At 32.8% G+C, this 18,490-nt stretch overlaps 2 protein-coding genes across 2 annotated transcripts in view; both read right to left on the minus strand.

Annotated features, from left to right (window-relative positions):
- The window catches only part of LOC143225346 (uncharacterized), a 38,939-nt gene extending 34,271 nt beyond the window's left edge, over positions 1-4,668 (minus strand). The window contains exon 1 of the mRNA XM_076454570.1: positions 4,555-4,668. Within this exon, the coding sequence (XP_076310685.1) occupies positions 4,555-4,645 (91 nt within the window). The 5' untranslated portion in view covers positions 4,646-4,668. The remainder of the gene's footprint in view (positions 1-4,554) is intronic.
- LOC143225348 (uncharacterized) overlaps positions 1,684-18,490 on the minus strand; it is a 97,874-nt gene continuing 81,067 nt past the window's right edge. The window contains exon 5 of the mRNA XM_076454574.1: positions 1,684-1,735. The gene's annotated coding sequence lies outside the window, so the exon portion shown is untranslated. The remainder of the gene's footprint in view (positions 1,736-18,490) is intronic.

Consider the following 18,490-nt stretch of genomic DNA (forward strand, 5'->3'; position numbering starts at 1 on the left):
ATTTAAACCATTAATTGTTTTTGTTTGTTTTTGAATTTCGCACAAAGCTACTCGAGGGCTATCTGTGCTAGCCGTCCCTAATTTAGTAGTGTAAGACTAGAGGGAAGGCAGCTAGTCATCACCACCCACCGCCAACTCTTGGGCTACTATTTTACCAACGAATAGTGGGATTGACCGTCACATTATAACGCCCCCACGGCTGGGACAAACGGTGAAGGGAATAATGGATGTGAATAAAAATATTTTATTTTAACACAAAGAAATAGTTTACAACCAGTTATTTAAGTTGTTCATGTAAAGATAAGAGTAAGATAATTTTAATAATTGTCACTGTGTTTTCTTTCTCACTTTTTGTTACAATCTTTTTTAAATAATTGAGATATGATTATTCTAATGTTCTGTATTTATAAAAATTTTGTACATGAGAAATCAGAAAGTAAATAAAAGTTTATAGTTATGTTGCATTATTTTCCCAAGATAGAAAATCTAAGAATAGACGTTTTAAAGAAATTTACATTTCTATAGTTTGAAATGTAAACAGTTTTATTAAATAACATGTACGAAAAAAGTGAGCTTAGTTTTCAGCACAAGACCGAGATCATGAGTATTTATTTTCACGGTCAATGTTAAGAAGGTGACACAATGTGCGTATACAAAAGAAAAATTTCACGTCTTACATTGAGTTTAAGTTGTACATATTGTATAGTTTACTTATACATGTTTTTAACGTGTTTTTTTTTTCTTTCTCATTGTGTTTTCTAATAACATAGCCACATCGGGATATATGCGGAGCTGACCGAGAAGAATCGATCCGCTGATTTTGCATTGGAAATCCGAAAACATACCGCTGTACTAGGAGTGGACATTTTTCTTTTATTCTTTCTGAACTTCAATATAAGTTTTATTCGTAAAGCTATAATTTTGTTCGTTTCAGTTTTTATATATATACATCTGCTCGCTTATAACATTATTACGAATAAACATTCAACATTCCAGACTTTGTTTTTCGCGTTAATAAGTCAGGAATTACTTTTTAGGCTTCATTCTTTGGCCGTGATTGCTTTACCTGCGTGCCAAATTTTTTGCGAGTTGTACACGGTATACAACACACTTGAAATCAACTGTCAGAGACGTCTGCACCCTATATGGCGCATTAGCTGTCAATGGTTTAATATCTGTCATTCCAGATTTGTAATCAAGTTCAAACAACTTTAAAGGTACTAAATATCAGGTTTTTATACTTTTGGTGGTGAGGTCGCAGATATTTCATTATTTAGCCTTGCACTTAACAACAAACAAACAAGTTCTTTAATAACAAACGTGACCATTATAGCGAAGATCTGTTTTTGGTTTTAAAACGTTTCTAAAATACATTTTCACTTTTAAAACTCGAAATTCAAGACAGTTTTTCTTAGTAAAACATTTTGTGTAAATGTAATAAACAATATATTTTTAATTTAAAACAATCAACAGTGAGTTCTTATCCTCGTAGCCAGGTGCCGAAGAAACCACAACATGTATTTAACTGAGATAACAATATCATACTGTGGTCTTTACTCCAACACAACTTAGAATTCAACACTTTTATTGCTTTATAAAGTTTTATTTTCTGGATAAAAGTATTAGACAGTTAAACAAATACCGAAAAGAAGGAAACCACAACAGATTATGATTATTACATTGTAGGTAATATGTAAATATTGGTCCGCATCAGCTGTTAAGTAATCCGTCTAAGCTGTAATTATAAACATTAAAATAATTAAATTCTAAAGTGAATTCAATCAAAACAAAAACAAATCCATTTCATGAAATATATCAGTCAAAATAATTAACACTATATATGGGGAAAATAACAAAATTCTAACCAATTTTAAAAAATAAACTATATCATTTATTTTTTAATATTTCGACAATATAAACGTATGCACCTTAGTTTGGTAGCCATGAAATAAAAAAGTTTAAAACTGTTTCTTATATGACACTGTTTTCGTTGTTGAATTAAACAAAATGTTATTTTATTTCAGATATTTGTGTTTCATTATATTGGTTGGTTTAGATTTGATACATGTGTTTAAAATTTCTCCAATGATGTATTTCATTCCTTAATGCAAAGTGTTGCTATACATATATATATATATAGTTATAAGTGTATAGGGATAAATACAACATGTGTTTCTTTGGTGTACATCAAACATATAAAATTAATTATTTCAGAATTACTATCCTAAAATGTAGTGTAACTGAAGCCTTATAACGAGAGTTAACTGTGTCATTTAGTCATGGTATTTTAACTGGGGAGTACTTTACCAGATTATGTAAGGAAATGTAAATTTTAAAACGTGTTTTGTTGTCTTGATTTTAAAAATAGCCTGGTAAAACTAAAATCTAAAGTAGAAATATTAAAATATAGCCATATAATTTCATAACATTAAAAATCTGGAAAATAAAAGTATACTTTTATTTTTAACTTTCTACACTACGAAAATAAACTAAATATGAAAACAACATTAAATAGATTAATTAAAGAAAATGTTCATAATATTCTTTTGAACACCTGATATACGTTAGTTAAATTTATGTTCATGATATGTAAATAGTTACAAAAAGCTCCAACCGCTCGTTATGCAACGCGTTAGGTTATTTGAAAGTAAACCCTTTTTGATGTTATTAAAAATAATAATGTTTATATCCTTTTTGGCACAAAAGATGTCCTAGTCAGTGGTAGTTGTTTAATTTGTTTCTAAAATATTGGTACATATTAACCGTATTAACTTACGTCTTCAGATGCATTTCTTAATTATTCCAGTGAGTAAAGATTCTGGATTCTCTCCAGTCGTTTCAAACTTGTCAGCGATACAGTTTTTGAATTGCTGCAAAAATAGATAAATAAGATTTAATGTTATGAAATGTTTTATAACAGGAAAAGCTTTCATAATTGTATATTGTATTTGTCTAAAGCCTTAAAGTAAATTTTATATACCACATATATCACATAACTCATTCTTCAGTAGTTTACTGCAACTTCAACCATTTGGTTCATTTCACACATAAGTAAGTGGAATTATGAATGCATAAAAATGGAGTCCCGCAGAACATATTTCAAGAGTTTTTAATATTATAGTTCTGTCTACATTTTACAAAATTAATAGTTATATTGTAACATCATAGTTCTACCTTTTTGTGCCTGTGTTTAATCGAAGTTTCCTACCATTATATCTATCTTTAACTAAATTAATAGTTATATTGTAACATCATAGTTCTACCTTTTTGTGCCTATGCTTAATCGAAGTTTCCTACCATTATATCTATCTTTAACTAAATTAATAGTTCCCTTCAAATACCATATTTCTCCGATGTTGCAAATATCATTAATGAAATTAATAGTTAAATATGATCAGATAAATAATTAAGCTTAAATAGAACTTTCGAAAACTGACTTCACAAAATCTGAAAAACAATAGTGACTGTAAAATTTTTATAAGATATGAGAGGTTCCATTTTACACGTATTACAGAGAAGTCTTAATATAAAAAAGATTTAAAGGACTTTTTGATTTACAAAATATAATAATTATATTATGAACTCTACAGATATGTTTCCAACTAAACTTTTTCGTACAACGTATTGAAATAAATTTTATTACGCAAGTAGACATTAAACAATAATTTAATAATATTTAATCATCACCTGCATATTCGCTTCTTGTCCTTCATCACAGATTTCACTCCAAAATTAGTTCAATTTGTCTGCAGAAACTACATTTTTTTTACAAGTCTCAACTGCATCTGGAAGCTTGAGATTAAAAACACTTTCTGTTGCATCAACGTTAATATCACATTCTACATTTTTTGTGACATTTAACAGTAAACCTAAATTCATATCTTAAGAACGATATAACTGTTCTAAATTTTATTTCAGCAATTTTAAATTATGCTTTTTTTCTGGTTCTTTTAATACACATTTGAAACAATTTATGAATAATTTTCACGATGTTCAAGTACAGAAATATCGTTAAATACTTTCCTAACATATTTGAATACCGTCGTTATAAATTTTCATTATTAACATTAAATTTTATTGCGTCAAACTTGCCCTCAATATGAATAAAATTTTAAGCACCATTCGTATATCAAGAATCAAGAAGTCTTCACACTGAAGGGAATATCTGTCAATCACAAAATAACACATTGTTTCAAAAAATCGTACTAAATTAAAGAAAAATGGTTAGTTTAGACGTAAATAGAAGTGTACAACTTTAATGAAATTATTCCAAAAGTCCATGTATAATACAGTTAAAATATTCTGTGGAAGTATTTTTAATCTGAATCGAATCCTTGGAGTTATTGGAAATTGTGACGTCATTAAGGAGACAAATTTTGTATTTTCATATGTATCGTAGTGTTCTTGTGCACATAAGGAAGTTTACTTCAATAATATTCTATTTCAGTTTCTGTTGCTTTGTTTTTCTGATGGAAAAATACAACAAACATACTATTTATTCAAGTAATATTAATTAATATCTTATTTAGTAATAAATATTGAACGTGAACTTACTAGACATCAGTTGCACGCCAACTTCTATGGTGTCGCCTTTCGCCATCGCCAGGCTTACGAGGACAACAAGAGTTACAAGCAGAACTTTCATGTTGACAATATTACTGTTTTCATGAAAATCTCAGTTTAGAAAACCCTTTTTATATCATTTATTCAACATTTTTCAGCCAATAGTTTAAATTAATTTCTAGTTAACATAAATTTAATAGTTAGAGCATCTCCACCAACCATTGCAAGTCTCTTCTATCGATTCGACGAACCGTGTTTCCTACTAACCAATAATAGAGTGATCTTTTTAAATTATGAGACTTCCATTCATATAATAATATCACGTGTCTCACATCTGTTCTTTAACACTTTCATTCCTTGTAGAAGCTTCACTCTGTTAGAGCACGTTATACATATTACAGCTTTTATATATTTCCGTGAAAAGACTAACATCTAATATAGAGCAATATTAAATTATATAAATATTCAGTTTTGTTCTGTTGAGAACCATATGAATTACCTTATGTGTCCTGTAAACACTCTTTATGTGTAATACAGTTTAAGTTTTGGAGTAACCGGTGATGACGTTATAAATCCTTGTCTTTCTTGTTATTCCTAAAGCAGATATTTTAACATTAAATGCCAGTAATGAAACATGTATATTTAATACATTTTATCTTTTGAAAGGTAAGAAAAACAAAGTCTAAGTTTCTATAATAGTGAAAATAAATTTAAATTAGCATTATTGTGCTTATAGTAAAAAGGGAAAACAAATTTTCTGAGCTCAGCTACAGAATTAATCTGCTTTTAAAAACTTGCTTTCTGTATTCAAGATCGTTAACCATTGGCTCAGCACAGGACAAAGATAAACATAGACGTCGGAACTGGAGAGTACGATCTGCCCCAAAAATTCAGCTGCTGAGTTTGAATATCTTTGCTCCTTTCCCCACCTCCCAAAATTTTACTGATAACAATTTTTATTAAGTTTTAACATGAATCGGTTAATTTTATCAGTTGAAATGATAAGGTAATAGTTTTTGTTTTAAATTCCTAACATTACGCTGTTAATAATTTTTAGCATTTGTATGATGCGTATTCTGAATATTATCTGAAATATTCTTGTTAAGTGTATGACTTACTATTTTCTAAACAACAAACAATTCAGTTTAAATTTTGTTTGTACAATACAATACTTGGTGTTGTTTTAAATATTGATTAATATTTTTAAGCGTTTTCTTGACTGTCAGAAAATGTTTCACATTTCGTGACTGTCCTCTAGTGTACGTTAACATTCCGGCATCCTTGACAAGTATAAGTAACAAAATTAATTGCAACAATTTCAAAATGTGAGAAGATTGTGTGTTGTTGAATAAAGGAAGGACATTTCTTGAATTAGCAATATTGCTTTATCATATTGCTTTAAAGCTTCATACATTGATACAAAGTCCAGTTTGTTCGTTATATTGATGTATCACACATTGTAAAGGAACTTTGACTTTTCTGTTCATTTTATCCAACATTCCCGTAAGTTCATACATTGAAACTTTAAGATGACCCTTAGTTTCGTCTGAGTGAATGGAAGACATAACATGTGTAAGTTCTATCACAAACCTGGGGTATAAGTCAGTGATTCATTTGGGTCACTTTATAATTAAATAAATGAGTCATTAACACTGGCGGTCCATGTTATGGAAACAATTATTTAGTCTAAGGACAAGTTCACAGATAATTTCTCTTCTAATTTATGAATGCTGGGTGTGATTTTAGCATGACTGTGAAATCCCATTACACGGTTAAAGAGTTGGTGGTACGTACTGTTGTATTTTATGAAAGTTTTAAATGTTTATTCAACACGATAACTAATTCTCAAGAGTTTCGATTAGGAATTATCTAATACATAAATCTGCGAAATATTGGATAAATAATTTGGAACGAAGTTAAAATGGTTTCAATATGTATTTCACTCATATGTTAAACATGAATATTTTATGACAGATAAATATAACACTGATAAGAAACGTTAAACAATATTACTGTTTTATCAATCAAAACAGACATGTAAGTACCACATGTAGCAACAGCGATAAGTTATTTTTAAACAACATCTGTACGATAAATATATATATTAACAATAAAACCTTCGTACTATGAATTGCCTTTCGTGCGGTAGTATGTTCATACCAAGAATAACACGCACATTTGTTTTTCTTGTCAATTGAAGACAAGAGTTTACAAAGGTGTTTGAAAAGTTCAAAAATATATCAGAAACTTCTGACACGTAAGTAGACTCTTTTAATAATAAGTTACTTAGACAGGAAGGAGCAAAAAACACATGAAATAGAAAGAAACGCAATTCTTAACTTTGTGAAATAAACAACAATTGTGAACATCAAATAAAGCCCTATCAGTATTTATAATATATGTTTTCAATCAAAGACATGGGAAGCACGTAGAAGAGACACAATATTCTCTTTCCTTGCCACTAGTCAATTATGTGTGAAGTTAAATTACTCGCAAACGCAAACGAACTTGGCAGGGGTTTGGTTTAAAGAGAGAGAAGTCTGAAGAATTCTCTTTCCAACAGGGGTGGTCAGGAACATTGTGGTTCCTCTTTGTTCCCTCACATGAAAGATTATTTAATTTCACTTGAAATTTTGACAATATTTAACTTTTATTTGTTTAAGGTGATGAAATGCGGTGGGGTAATATAAAAATAACGGGTGAGAAAATGGGGAGCGAAACGAAGGTGGCACCGGAGAAGTTGGTCAGGCCGGAACCCAACAAGCAGATATCAACGTCAAACGACCCGATTCAGGGCAGAGCATAAGTGTTTCCTTGGCTGGGATCTAAAGATCCAATGCCTTAGATTTGGATGGGGGAAAAACAGGAGTGCCCCGCGAAATCCCACTTTCACAGAACAGGCGCCGAAAGTTTTACCTGTCCTGTGCCCAGATCTGAAAAACAACAACATATAAACATGAATTAACCTAATCTGTGATTATATATTTTGTTGAGTGATTTGTGATTGTTTAAATATGTTATATGAGTTAACGTATTCGTTTTTATATAATTTTATGTCTTCTCTAAGTTCCATTATTTTGTGAGTTGTTCTCTCCGAGATGTCTTATATGAAACCACCAAACTCAGTATGAAATATATTCTATACCATATTATAATAATGTACAAGCTAATCCAATATAATACATGTATTAGGAAACCACCAAACACAGTATGAAATATACTCTAAACCATATTCTAATAATATACAAGCTAATCCAACAATACATGTATTAGGAAACCACCAAACTCAGTATGAAATATACGCTATACCATATTATAATAATGTACAAACTAATCCAACAATACATGTATTAGGAAATCACCAAACTCGGTATGAAATATGCTTTATACCATATTCTAATAATTTAGAAGCTAATCCAAGTATACGTTTATTGTGAAACCACCAAACTCAGTATGAAATATATTCTATACCATATTCTAATAACGTAAAAGCTTATGCAAAAATTCATGCATTATGAAACCATCAAAGACAATGTGCAATATACTCTATACAACATTCTAATAATGTACAAACTAATTCAAGAATACATGTATTAGAAAACCACCAAACTCGCTATTAAATATAATTTATACCTTTTCTTGTTTGTTTGTTTTGCAATTTCGCACAAAGCTACTCGAGGGCTATCTGTGCTAGCCGTCCCTAATTTAGTAGTGTAAGACTAGAGGGAAGACAGCTAGTCATCACCACCCACCGCCAACTCTTGGGCTACTCTTTTACCAACAAAAAGTGGGATTGACCGTCACATTATAACGCCCCCACGGCTGGGAGGGCGAGCATGTTTGGCGCGACTCGGACGCGAAACCGTGACCCTCAGATTACGAAACGCACGCCTTACGCGCTTGGCCATGCCGGGCCCTAATTTATACCATATTCTAATAATGTAGAAGCTAATCCAACAATACATGTATTAAAAAACGATAAATCTCGGTATGAAATATACTCTGTACCATGTTCTAATAATGGAGAGGCTAATCCAACAATATATATGTTAGGAAACCGCCAAACTCATTATGGAATACACTCTATATCATATTCTAATAATATACAAACTAATCTAACAGTATATATACTCTTCAAAACAAGAAACGCAAAAGGGATATTTTTGTTATTTTAAAGAGAAATATATGTAATAACGGTACAAGCTCAGAGTATGTGATGTTACACGTGTTAAGGCACTGATTGTCAGACCAAAATGACAATAAAAGTTGTGCACTTTGAAAACGGAGGAAAACATCAGATTTTTCGCCAAAACGCATTCGTGTCCAATAAATTTGTTTGAGAGATCTGCATGTTCTGCAAGTGCAACATGGGCAAAATCCCTATAAAAGTTATGGGTTCTCGGTTTCCATAGCTCAGTGTTAAGCCACCGACACGCAATACAGTTACGCCAAGACTCACTGAAGCACAACGCAACAACGCCATTGGTCGCTTGGAAGCAGGCGAATCTTGATCAGATGTTGCCAGAGCTGTGAATGTCCACCCAAGCACCATCATGGGGCTATGGAATCGTCACCAACAACATGGATCAACTCGTGACCGTCCACGATCTGGCAGACGTCGTGTGACCACGCCTGCACAAGATCGCAACATCTGGTTACGTCACCTTCGGGATAGGACCACCACTGCGACGTCTACTGCCTCAACCATACCAGAGCTGCGTAGGATTTCCGATCAGACCAAATGCAACCGTCTACGAGATTCTTAGGCCTCATGTGCAACCCATCATGGTGAACGTCAACGACGTTTTTCAACATGACAATGCCCATCCTCACACAGCCAGACTCAACACTGTCTTCTTGAGACACCACAACATCAACGTTCTTCCCTGGCCCTCCAGATCACCAGATTTAAACCCCATAGAACATCTTTGGGACGAGTTGGACCAACGTCTGCGACGGCGACAACCTCAACCGCTAACTCTACCTCATCTTGCAACAGCTTTGCAGGCTGAGTGGACAGCCATTCCACAGGATGTGATTTGTCATTTCATCGCTTCCATGAGCAGGAGATGCTAAGCAATTATTGATGCTCACGGAGGGCATACTCGTTATTGACGTTGAGTGACGTTAAACTTCACCTAGTGAGCGTGGACTTCGCCTTTGCAGACTTTGGATGTTCAACAGTGAATGTGTAAAGTTTCACACATGTCATACAGAACTACCCGGAATAAACTTGTAAACAATTTGTCTCATATTTTGCCTTTTGCGTTTCTTTTTTTGAAGAGTATATATTGTGTGAAATCTATAAACTAGTCAAAGCACAGACGTCTCAGACGTAGGAATTGACCCTTGGGAATAACATGTGTGTGTGTGTTTTTTTTTTCTTATAGCAAAGCCACATCGGGCTATCTACCGAGCCCAACGAGTGGAATCGAACTCCTGATTTTAGCGTTGTAAATCCGTAGACATGCCGCTGTACCTCAGAGGGATGGAAATAATTAAAAGGTAAATAGGAACAGCTGTGAGTGGGTTTGTAATGTACTCTGGTAATAAATGTAGATGTAGAAGTGTCAACAGCAATGTCTAAAAAGTTAAATTTGTGCTAGAAATTTGGGAAATATATTTAACACGTAATTTCGGGTTTATTTAGACCATTTGCAATATTCAAGTACAGATAATTATTATTCACATATATGACAGTCTAAAACCTCGATATATCACTGACCTATCATTAGAAGATACTACTGTTTACATTCATGCGCTACTTACATTTTACTTGTAAAGAAGTCAGCTAGGTCAAAACCAACGACATCCTTGATCTCACAGATATAACCACATGTTAGGTTGGCCAAAAATCATCACTACATACAACTAACAATCGTTTCCTCACATTTCACTTGTTCTAAAATATTTTCTTCTCAATTGACCTCTATGTCACGCTGTGTAATTTTTCTATCTATATGTGATTACTGAAAATAATATATAACCTATAACCAACAGTAAATATTAACTATCAAAGTCAGTTCAAGCGACTATCAGACACAAGATAGACCTACCAACATGCTACTTGTCTGGCTGTAAAAAGAACCCTCCCTGCCATTGTGACAACCCTAAAGAGTCTTGTGGAGGAGGACAATGTCCACAGAGCCACTAAATCAAAGGGCCTGTGCATACTCCTAGATCAGCAGTTCGTAACCAGTATAGTGGCCATAGAAAAACTACTGCTGATGAAAAAACAGCTATCAGACCACCTCCAGTCACCTGACCTGCAGATGGCCTCTGCAGAGGACCTAGTACAATCTGTCATCCCTGGTCTTTCAGAAATGTGAACTGAAGTAGCATGGAAAGACTTGGAAGAGTCTGCTGAGGATATATGTAAGAAAGTGGGAATATGCACTGAGACGGTGCGTCAAGGTGGACAGCGATCTGCCCACAGACATCTGGACGAATTAATAATCACATCTAGTACTGGCCAAAGAGTTGAACCAACACCAGATGCCAGGAGACATACTTTCTATGCCATCATAGACAGGATGCTCAACGAGCTGAATAGAAGATTCTACTCTGATTCCTGCAGTGTGTTGATGGGCGCAACTGCATTGAACTCCAAATACTCCATATTTCTGAACACGCAAGCACTCTTAGGAATGGCAGCAAACTATGGCAGAGAATGACCTCGCAGTGGAGATCCACCAGTTAAACCGGCTAATTGCCAGGAAGAAAGACAAGGGGCAGGAAGTATCCACACCATTGGAGCTTGCAATGATGCTGGAGCTATACTAGAATGCTTTCATGGATCTCCACAAACTTGTATGCATCACTGTGTTCCTGCCTGTCACTTCAGCTACCTGTGAGAGAAGTTTCTCATGTCTGAAGCTTCTCAAGACATACTTGCGCAACAGCAGTGGTAACAACAGCACCAGCAATCTTTATATAGATACAACATACAGTACTATTATATCTATACAAATACAACATACAGTACTGTTATATTTATATAAATACAACGTACACTACTGTTATATTATATAGATAAAATACAAAATTAGACATATATCTTTCATCGAGTTACATTAGGTTCCTTTTCTATTAATTCTTCATTTAATAGCAAAACGTATAAATAACTTGCATTTGTATGGTATTTAGAATCAAACAGATAATTAAAATAAAAAGTTTATAATAACGTATAAGAAGTCAAAAGAAGTTATATATAGTGAAACGTTTGACAGCTTTAATAAAGAAGGTAGTGCTTGAGCTATTTACTTGGTTTCAATTTCACAAAGTTTTTCAAAGTGTTTGATTTTTCTTTAGGAGTTGATATTTCTTAAAGTTAATGATCCCAAAAATACTTCAGTCCAATGTATTTTGCTTGCAGATATTGTCTGTTTTTTACTTTTCTTAATTTCGTAACACCCTGGTCAACCATCTGTGATTATATTATTCTTTTCCTAGTATTTCAATATTTTGACGTTTCAGTCTTGCGCACTTGTTATCTAGAGCGAATCAAAGACTGCTCAATAATAAATAATAAATCATATTTTACAATGTTTGAGTTACGTCTTGATACGGGAAATGCACAATAACACATACAAATCGATTTACTATACGAAACGTATGTACTGTTTTTTGATATCAAGACATCAGATATATTTACATGTCATATACTGTTACAACATGAAACACTGAAAAGAGTTAATTCATAGCATGAGATATCGAAGAGTACTCAATCACATCTTCATGTGTATCGTGTTTGTAGTTAATGCGTGATTTAGACTGCTAAAAAAGTTACCAGTAAATATTAATTATTTACTCAAAAAGGAATTAAATATATCAGTGTAGTCTTTGATACAAGAAACGAGTGTGTTTTATACAATATAGGCTTTGTTAGTTTCTTATATATATATCTGTCTTCTAAGTTTATAATTTTTTTAATAAATGCAATTACATGAAACTTTGAGTTCATAAGTAATAACTCATTTGATAACGTTTTTAATCATTTAAGTTTTATTGTCATTATCTAGATAGTTGTGTTATTACTTTTTTTAAATTCGTATTTTCTGTTTTAGGGCACTGCAAGGAAAACACCCGGTAGGATGAACTTGCAAAATGTTTAATCACAACAAAATTTAAACAATTTTGAAAACATAAACTGAAATTTAACATATTAATTTAACATACCTTTAATTCTAAAAAAATAATTAATTTCTACATATTTCTAAGTAAATATAATTTAACTGTAGTTATAATTATTGTAATATATTCAAATTGTTTTTTCACGAATGGTGGCACCAGTTTACCGATATTATTCTGATGTGCAGCTTAAATAAGATAGTTTCGTTAGATACAATAAATTACCTATATAATTAGGGAAGTATATAAACTTACCCGAGAACACACACCAGTACAAACTGTGTTAGAAGACTTACTTTTGTTTTAGGTCTCTATTTTGATACAATATTTACTATACGTGTTCTGAAAATATTATAAAGTCGTGTTACCAATAATATATTGTTCGTGCTTCTCACAAGAACATACCACTGTGCTACTGGGGAGCCTGCTAACAGTAAAACAACAACTGTTGTGCCACTGGGGGCTCTCTAACAGTGATACAACAACCGCTGTACCACTGGAAGGCCCGCTAACAGCAAAACAACAATTGCTGTGCTATTGGGGGCCTGCTGACAGCAAAATTACAACCGCTGTGCCACTGGGGTGTCCGCTAACAGTTAGAAAAAACACTGAAATATTTTGCTTTATGAGCTGTAATACGTAACTCATCATTTTCCTAATTGGATGAAAAATGCTATATTCAATAACTCATATTAACTTTTTGTGATCCTAGTAAAACAAAAGTAAGTTTATGGACTTACAAAGCTAAAAGATTTTTCACTATTAAAAGGTAAGAATTTTGCACAAATGATACAAACGCTACACAGAACTTAATTAAAGAAGATTTATTTAAAATAATAACTGTGATTCTAGAAGAACAATTATACATTAAGAACAAAACTATAAGCAATTATAAAACTAACTACTGACTCAGAACCGCGAGACAAATATCTTTTTTGGAAGATAGCCCTTGTGCGAAATTTAAAACAAACCAAATATGGTTATATCAAAAATACTTTATGGAAATCTCTGTCGTTCCAAATTCGTCACACACAAACACACACATTATTATGCCTGTAATGCCCTATTGTTCAATCACTTAACTTGCCACCTACGGGTCGCAAGTTCAAATCCTGTAACCATACATATTCGTCCCTTTGACTATAGGGGCGTTATAAAGTTACGATTAATTCCATTAAAAACAGCTCAAAAATTGGAGGTGAGTGGAGTTGACTAGCTGTCTCAAAACTACCACATCTAAATTGAGGACGGCTAAGGCAGATAACCATTGAGTAGCTTTGCGCAAAATTTAAAAAAAAATCTTCCACAAATAATTGTCGAATGTCGTAATTGAACATTTTACTTTCAAGTACAATTTAATGTAGTCCATAACAAGACATTACCTATTAAATTTACTTTCGTAAGTTTGGTTTGGTTTAAAATTTCGCACAAAGTTACACGATGGATATCTGTGCTAGCTGTCCCTAATTTAGCAGTGTCAAACAAGAGGAAAGCAGCTAGTCATCATCACCCACCGCCAACTCTTGGGCTACTCTTTTATTAACGAATAGTGGGATTGACCGTCATAATATAATGCCCCCACGGCTGAAAGGACGAGCATGTTTGACGTAACGGCAGGGATTCGAACCCGCGACCCTCGGATCACTAGTCGAGTCCCTTTACCACCTGAGCTGCAGTCACAGAAATAAACCACAAAACGTAGTCTAGTAGCCTGAAACCTGAAAAACATGGCTCTGTTGGAAAGTGGCCAAATGGTTCGAATTAAAGGGTTCATGAACCCATTTCTACTGTTTGTCAAACTGTTACTATGAAGCTTGAACTGTGAAAAGTGGAAACAAAAATTGTTTGTCAGAATAAAAGTCAACATTGTGTACTATTATTATAGTAGAAGGTTCCCGAGTCCTATTAAATCACCATACAGTAATCTAAATTAATATAGGTATATAAATAATGTTAGAATGTTGAACCTAATTTATTATACGATATTATACAGCGGATCAGCTGTATATATACGGGCATAGCATGGCCAGGTAGTTAGTGCGATGAACTGGTAATCTGAAGGTAGCGGATTCGAATCCCCGTTACACCAAACATGTTCACCCTTTTAGCTGTGGGAGCATTATACTGTGATGGTCAGTTCCACTACTCGCTGGTATACTAGTAGCCTAAGGGTTGGGAGAAGATGGTTCTGCTAGATCTTTCCCTCTAGTCTAACATTGTTAAATTAGAAATAGTCAGCGCAAATAGGCCTCGTGTAGCTTTGTGTGAAATTCAAAAAACAAATATTTTCTTTCTTCACCTTATTTTCCCCATGGTTTTAGTGTGATAAAGTGGTATTTTATGTTTGCTAAATCCTAGGACAAAGTTTTTACTTTTGAGCTGCACCCAAACAAAATGGCCACCTAAGAAAACTTGATCAACACCAATGGTGTTGCGTAATCTCCGAGAACTGCTTTATTGTAGCTGTTAAGACTTAGAAAAAGATGGTGTTATATATTCTCATCTGGAAAGTCTTATATTTCAAGCTGATGCAACTAGAATACCACGAAATAACTGTTATTCATATGTAAAAAGGGCTCGTTTGGGTTGAGAAAATATTTTACATAAAAGAGCGAACAACGTTTCGACCTTCTTCGGTCATCGTCAGGTTCATAAAAAAAGAGGTAACTGACCGGAAGCTGACCACATGTTTGAAAGGGGTTGTGTAACTGAGTGTCGGAATGTAGAGGGCGGTATTAGATGTTTGAATATATAACTTATTTATTTTATTATGTTAATATAAAGGCGTTCCTTTATATTGGTTTATTTTGGGTTTAAGTTGTTGTATAAGTAAGGCTTCTTTAATTTTGCGTTTGTTTATGTTTGTTTCTTTATTTAGTATTTGAGTGTTTTCTATGGTTATGTTGTGTTTATTTGACGAGCAGTGTTCGAAAACATGTGAAGGTGACTTTTTATGTTCTTTGAATCTGGTTTCCATTTTTCTACTTGTTTCTCCAATATAGAAGTCGTGGCAGTTATCACATTGTATTTTGTAAATAATGTTGGTGTGGTGTTTGTCACTGTAGTTTTTACATAGTATAGACCTCAGTTTTGTGCCTGGTTTTTGAATACCACTCAGTTATTACACATTTTGTGTAACACTCAGTTACACAACCCCTTTCAAACATGTGGTCAGCTTCCGGTCAGTTACCTCTTTCTTTGTAAACCCGACGATGACCGAAGAAGCTCGAAACGTTGTTCGCTCTTCTATGTAAAATATTTTCTCAACCCAAACGAGCCGTTTTTGCATATAAATTTCTCAACAAGTGGGTTTCTCGACATCACTGATAACTGTTATTCAAAGATATTTATTTTTTTGTCTATTAATTAATGTTCAAACGTAGTTCTAAGTAATATTTACTTGGTATCTTCACTTTTAAATAAATTTTTCACCTCTATTTTGTTTGAACTCAAGCACAAAGCAACACAATGTGCTATCTTAGTTCTGCCCATCATGAGTATCGAAACATGAGTTATAGCTTTGTGAGAATTTTACCTGACTAAAAATTTTAAATAAAAAAATATTGGTTATGCAAACAAATTGTGAATATGTATTATACTATGTATGGCTGACTTTGGTGTCGAGTCTTTATCATTTAGCAGTAAAAATATATATATGTATGCCAACTTTCACGTCCCTTCAAGTGACAAGATAGTACGTCTGAAGGCTTATAAACATTGTGTAGTTTTGTGTTACGAAAAATCAACTTTTACTCAAGCATGTCAGAAAGTGTTCTGAAAATCTGGCTAAACTAACATTTATAAGCGTATTTCCATGGCCATAAGTAAATAAATCAAAATAAGTATGTTTCCTCCAGACTTTTCTGTTGTTTACTGATCTGTGTAAAGGAGCACCATGTGTTACAACGATGTTATTTTCTTCAACAGGTTGTTCCAGATACTATGTTATACTAGTTGAGATTGTGAAGAACCCAAACATTATTTCTTCCCATCGACCATATCGTCTTCTTCTGCGAGTTTCATCAATATCTTAGGCCTAGATGCATAAACCTTCCACTGCGTCTTTGTTTTCCATTTAGTTTTTATTAAAATTGCTTTATTATTCAAACCATAATATTTCAATCAATACATATAACTTATAAAATATCACTAATTGCATTTGTTACTTAAACTGGCAATTTACGAACTTCAAAACCTGTGAAAAAACAGTTAACGTGTCCTCACCTAAATAGATTGTTCCTTCGTGCCTCCATTCTGTAGACGTCCGATTTTTTCAGTTGTATCTCGAAAATTGAAAGAAACCTTAAAATTTTCTGGTATTAAAATTAAGCCTATAAACGCCGATTTCTCGCGACGTCAATATCACATTAACCAAAAAGCGACCTTCTGTCAGAAATTTTTCTAGAATTTGGCTCCAAATCAAGTTAGGCCTCAGAATGACAACCACGATATGAAAAGCATATGTGGATCATGTATGATGTTTCAGTGTAACACATTGAAAAAAATACTTTCAAAAAGCCTTGATCATTTCAGTAAAACAGAAAATATTGGCATTTACCTTTTGGAAGCAATGCTCATTTGTAATTTGCCAACTTTTTTGAAACTGCAATTAAATCAAGAGAACCATCAGTTTCCAAAATGTAATTGATACATTAAGAAACATTACCTACACTAACAGTTTTAATTTTTACCTCTTCTGTATGGCCTGGGCTAGAAATAAAATGATGTTATTGTTTCTTTGTTAGGCATAGCTATGTTTGTGTGGAAGGTTTCATCTCTTGTGAAAAATAAACATTAGTTTAAAAATAAACAAAAACATAGTATTTATTTGCGTTTCTACAACACTTATATGTTACAAAACTTTGAAAGCAAATTAATAAATTTCTTCTTTAAATTAATTTAAAAGCAATATAAAGTCTTAATGACTCAATTTAGTTTATTCATTTTTCTTGTCTCTTTGCGAAAAGTACGCTTGGTCGTGAAATTATTTACAAATATATTTAACAAGGTTAACCCTTTTATGACATTAATTCTCGACTTTAAATAATTAGGCATTATGAAATTGCAGTTTTGTTTTTTTCTGATATCATTTAAGTTCCTTAAAGGTGACTTAATCTGAATATCATAGCAAAAACAACATTAACATCGTTATACCTTGCCCCAGGGGTTACAAATCTTAACTTGTTGTACAACAACAATTTGTACAAAACCTCAAAGATGGCTGACAATATTAATGAACATTAAATCATGAGATGTAATATTATGTGTTTCTCTTTCTAAACCAAATAATTAATATAGAAAATACGGGTTAATATAAAATTAACTGTTCTAAAATCAAATAAATAATTGTTTGTACTGAAATTCTCATATTTCAGTATGAGAATATATTTCACATTTTCGGAATTTCAGAAAACTTAAATTAATTATTACACACTGTGTCAGATACAATAATAAAGAGTAATTGGTCCACTATATAACAGGAGATTCGATTAGTAAACATTAAAACATAATTCTGAATGTCACTCAGACTTACTAACTTTATTGAAATAAAATATATTGGTTACAAATAAAAACACAAGAAAACCTATCTTTATTTAGCTATACAAACCATAGCGTGTGTCATGTCAGTACGATGGAATATTGACTATACTGAAGAGTTGTACAATCTGAAAATCCCTGAAGTCTGAATAATCTGTGAATTTCAGTCCGAGAAGGCGTTATGTTATATGTTTAAATTTTATAGCGTCATACTTTCCTTGGGCAAACAGTGTGCTACCCACGTGACTAGTCGATCCAC

The sequence above is a fragment of the Tachypleus tridentatus genome, chromosome 9 (genome assembly GCF_004210375.1).
Source record: "Tachypleus tridentatus isolate NWPU-2018 chromosome 9, ASM421037v1, whole genome shotgun sequence".
NCBI classification, from domain to species: Eukaryota; Metazoa; Arthropoda; class Merostomata; order Xiphosura; family Limulidae; genus Tachypleus; species Tachypleus tridentatus.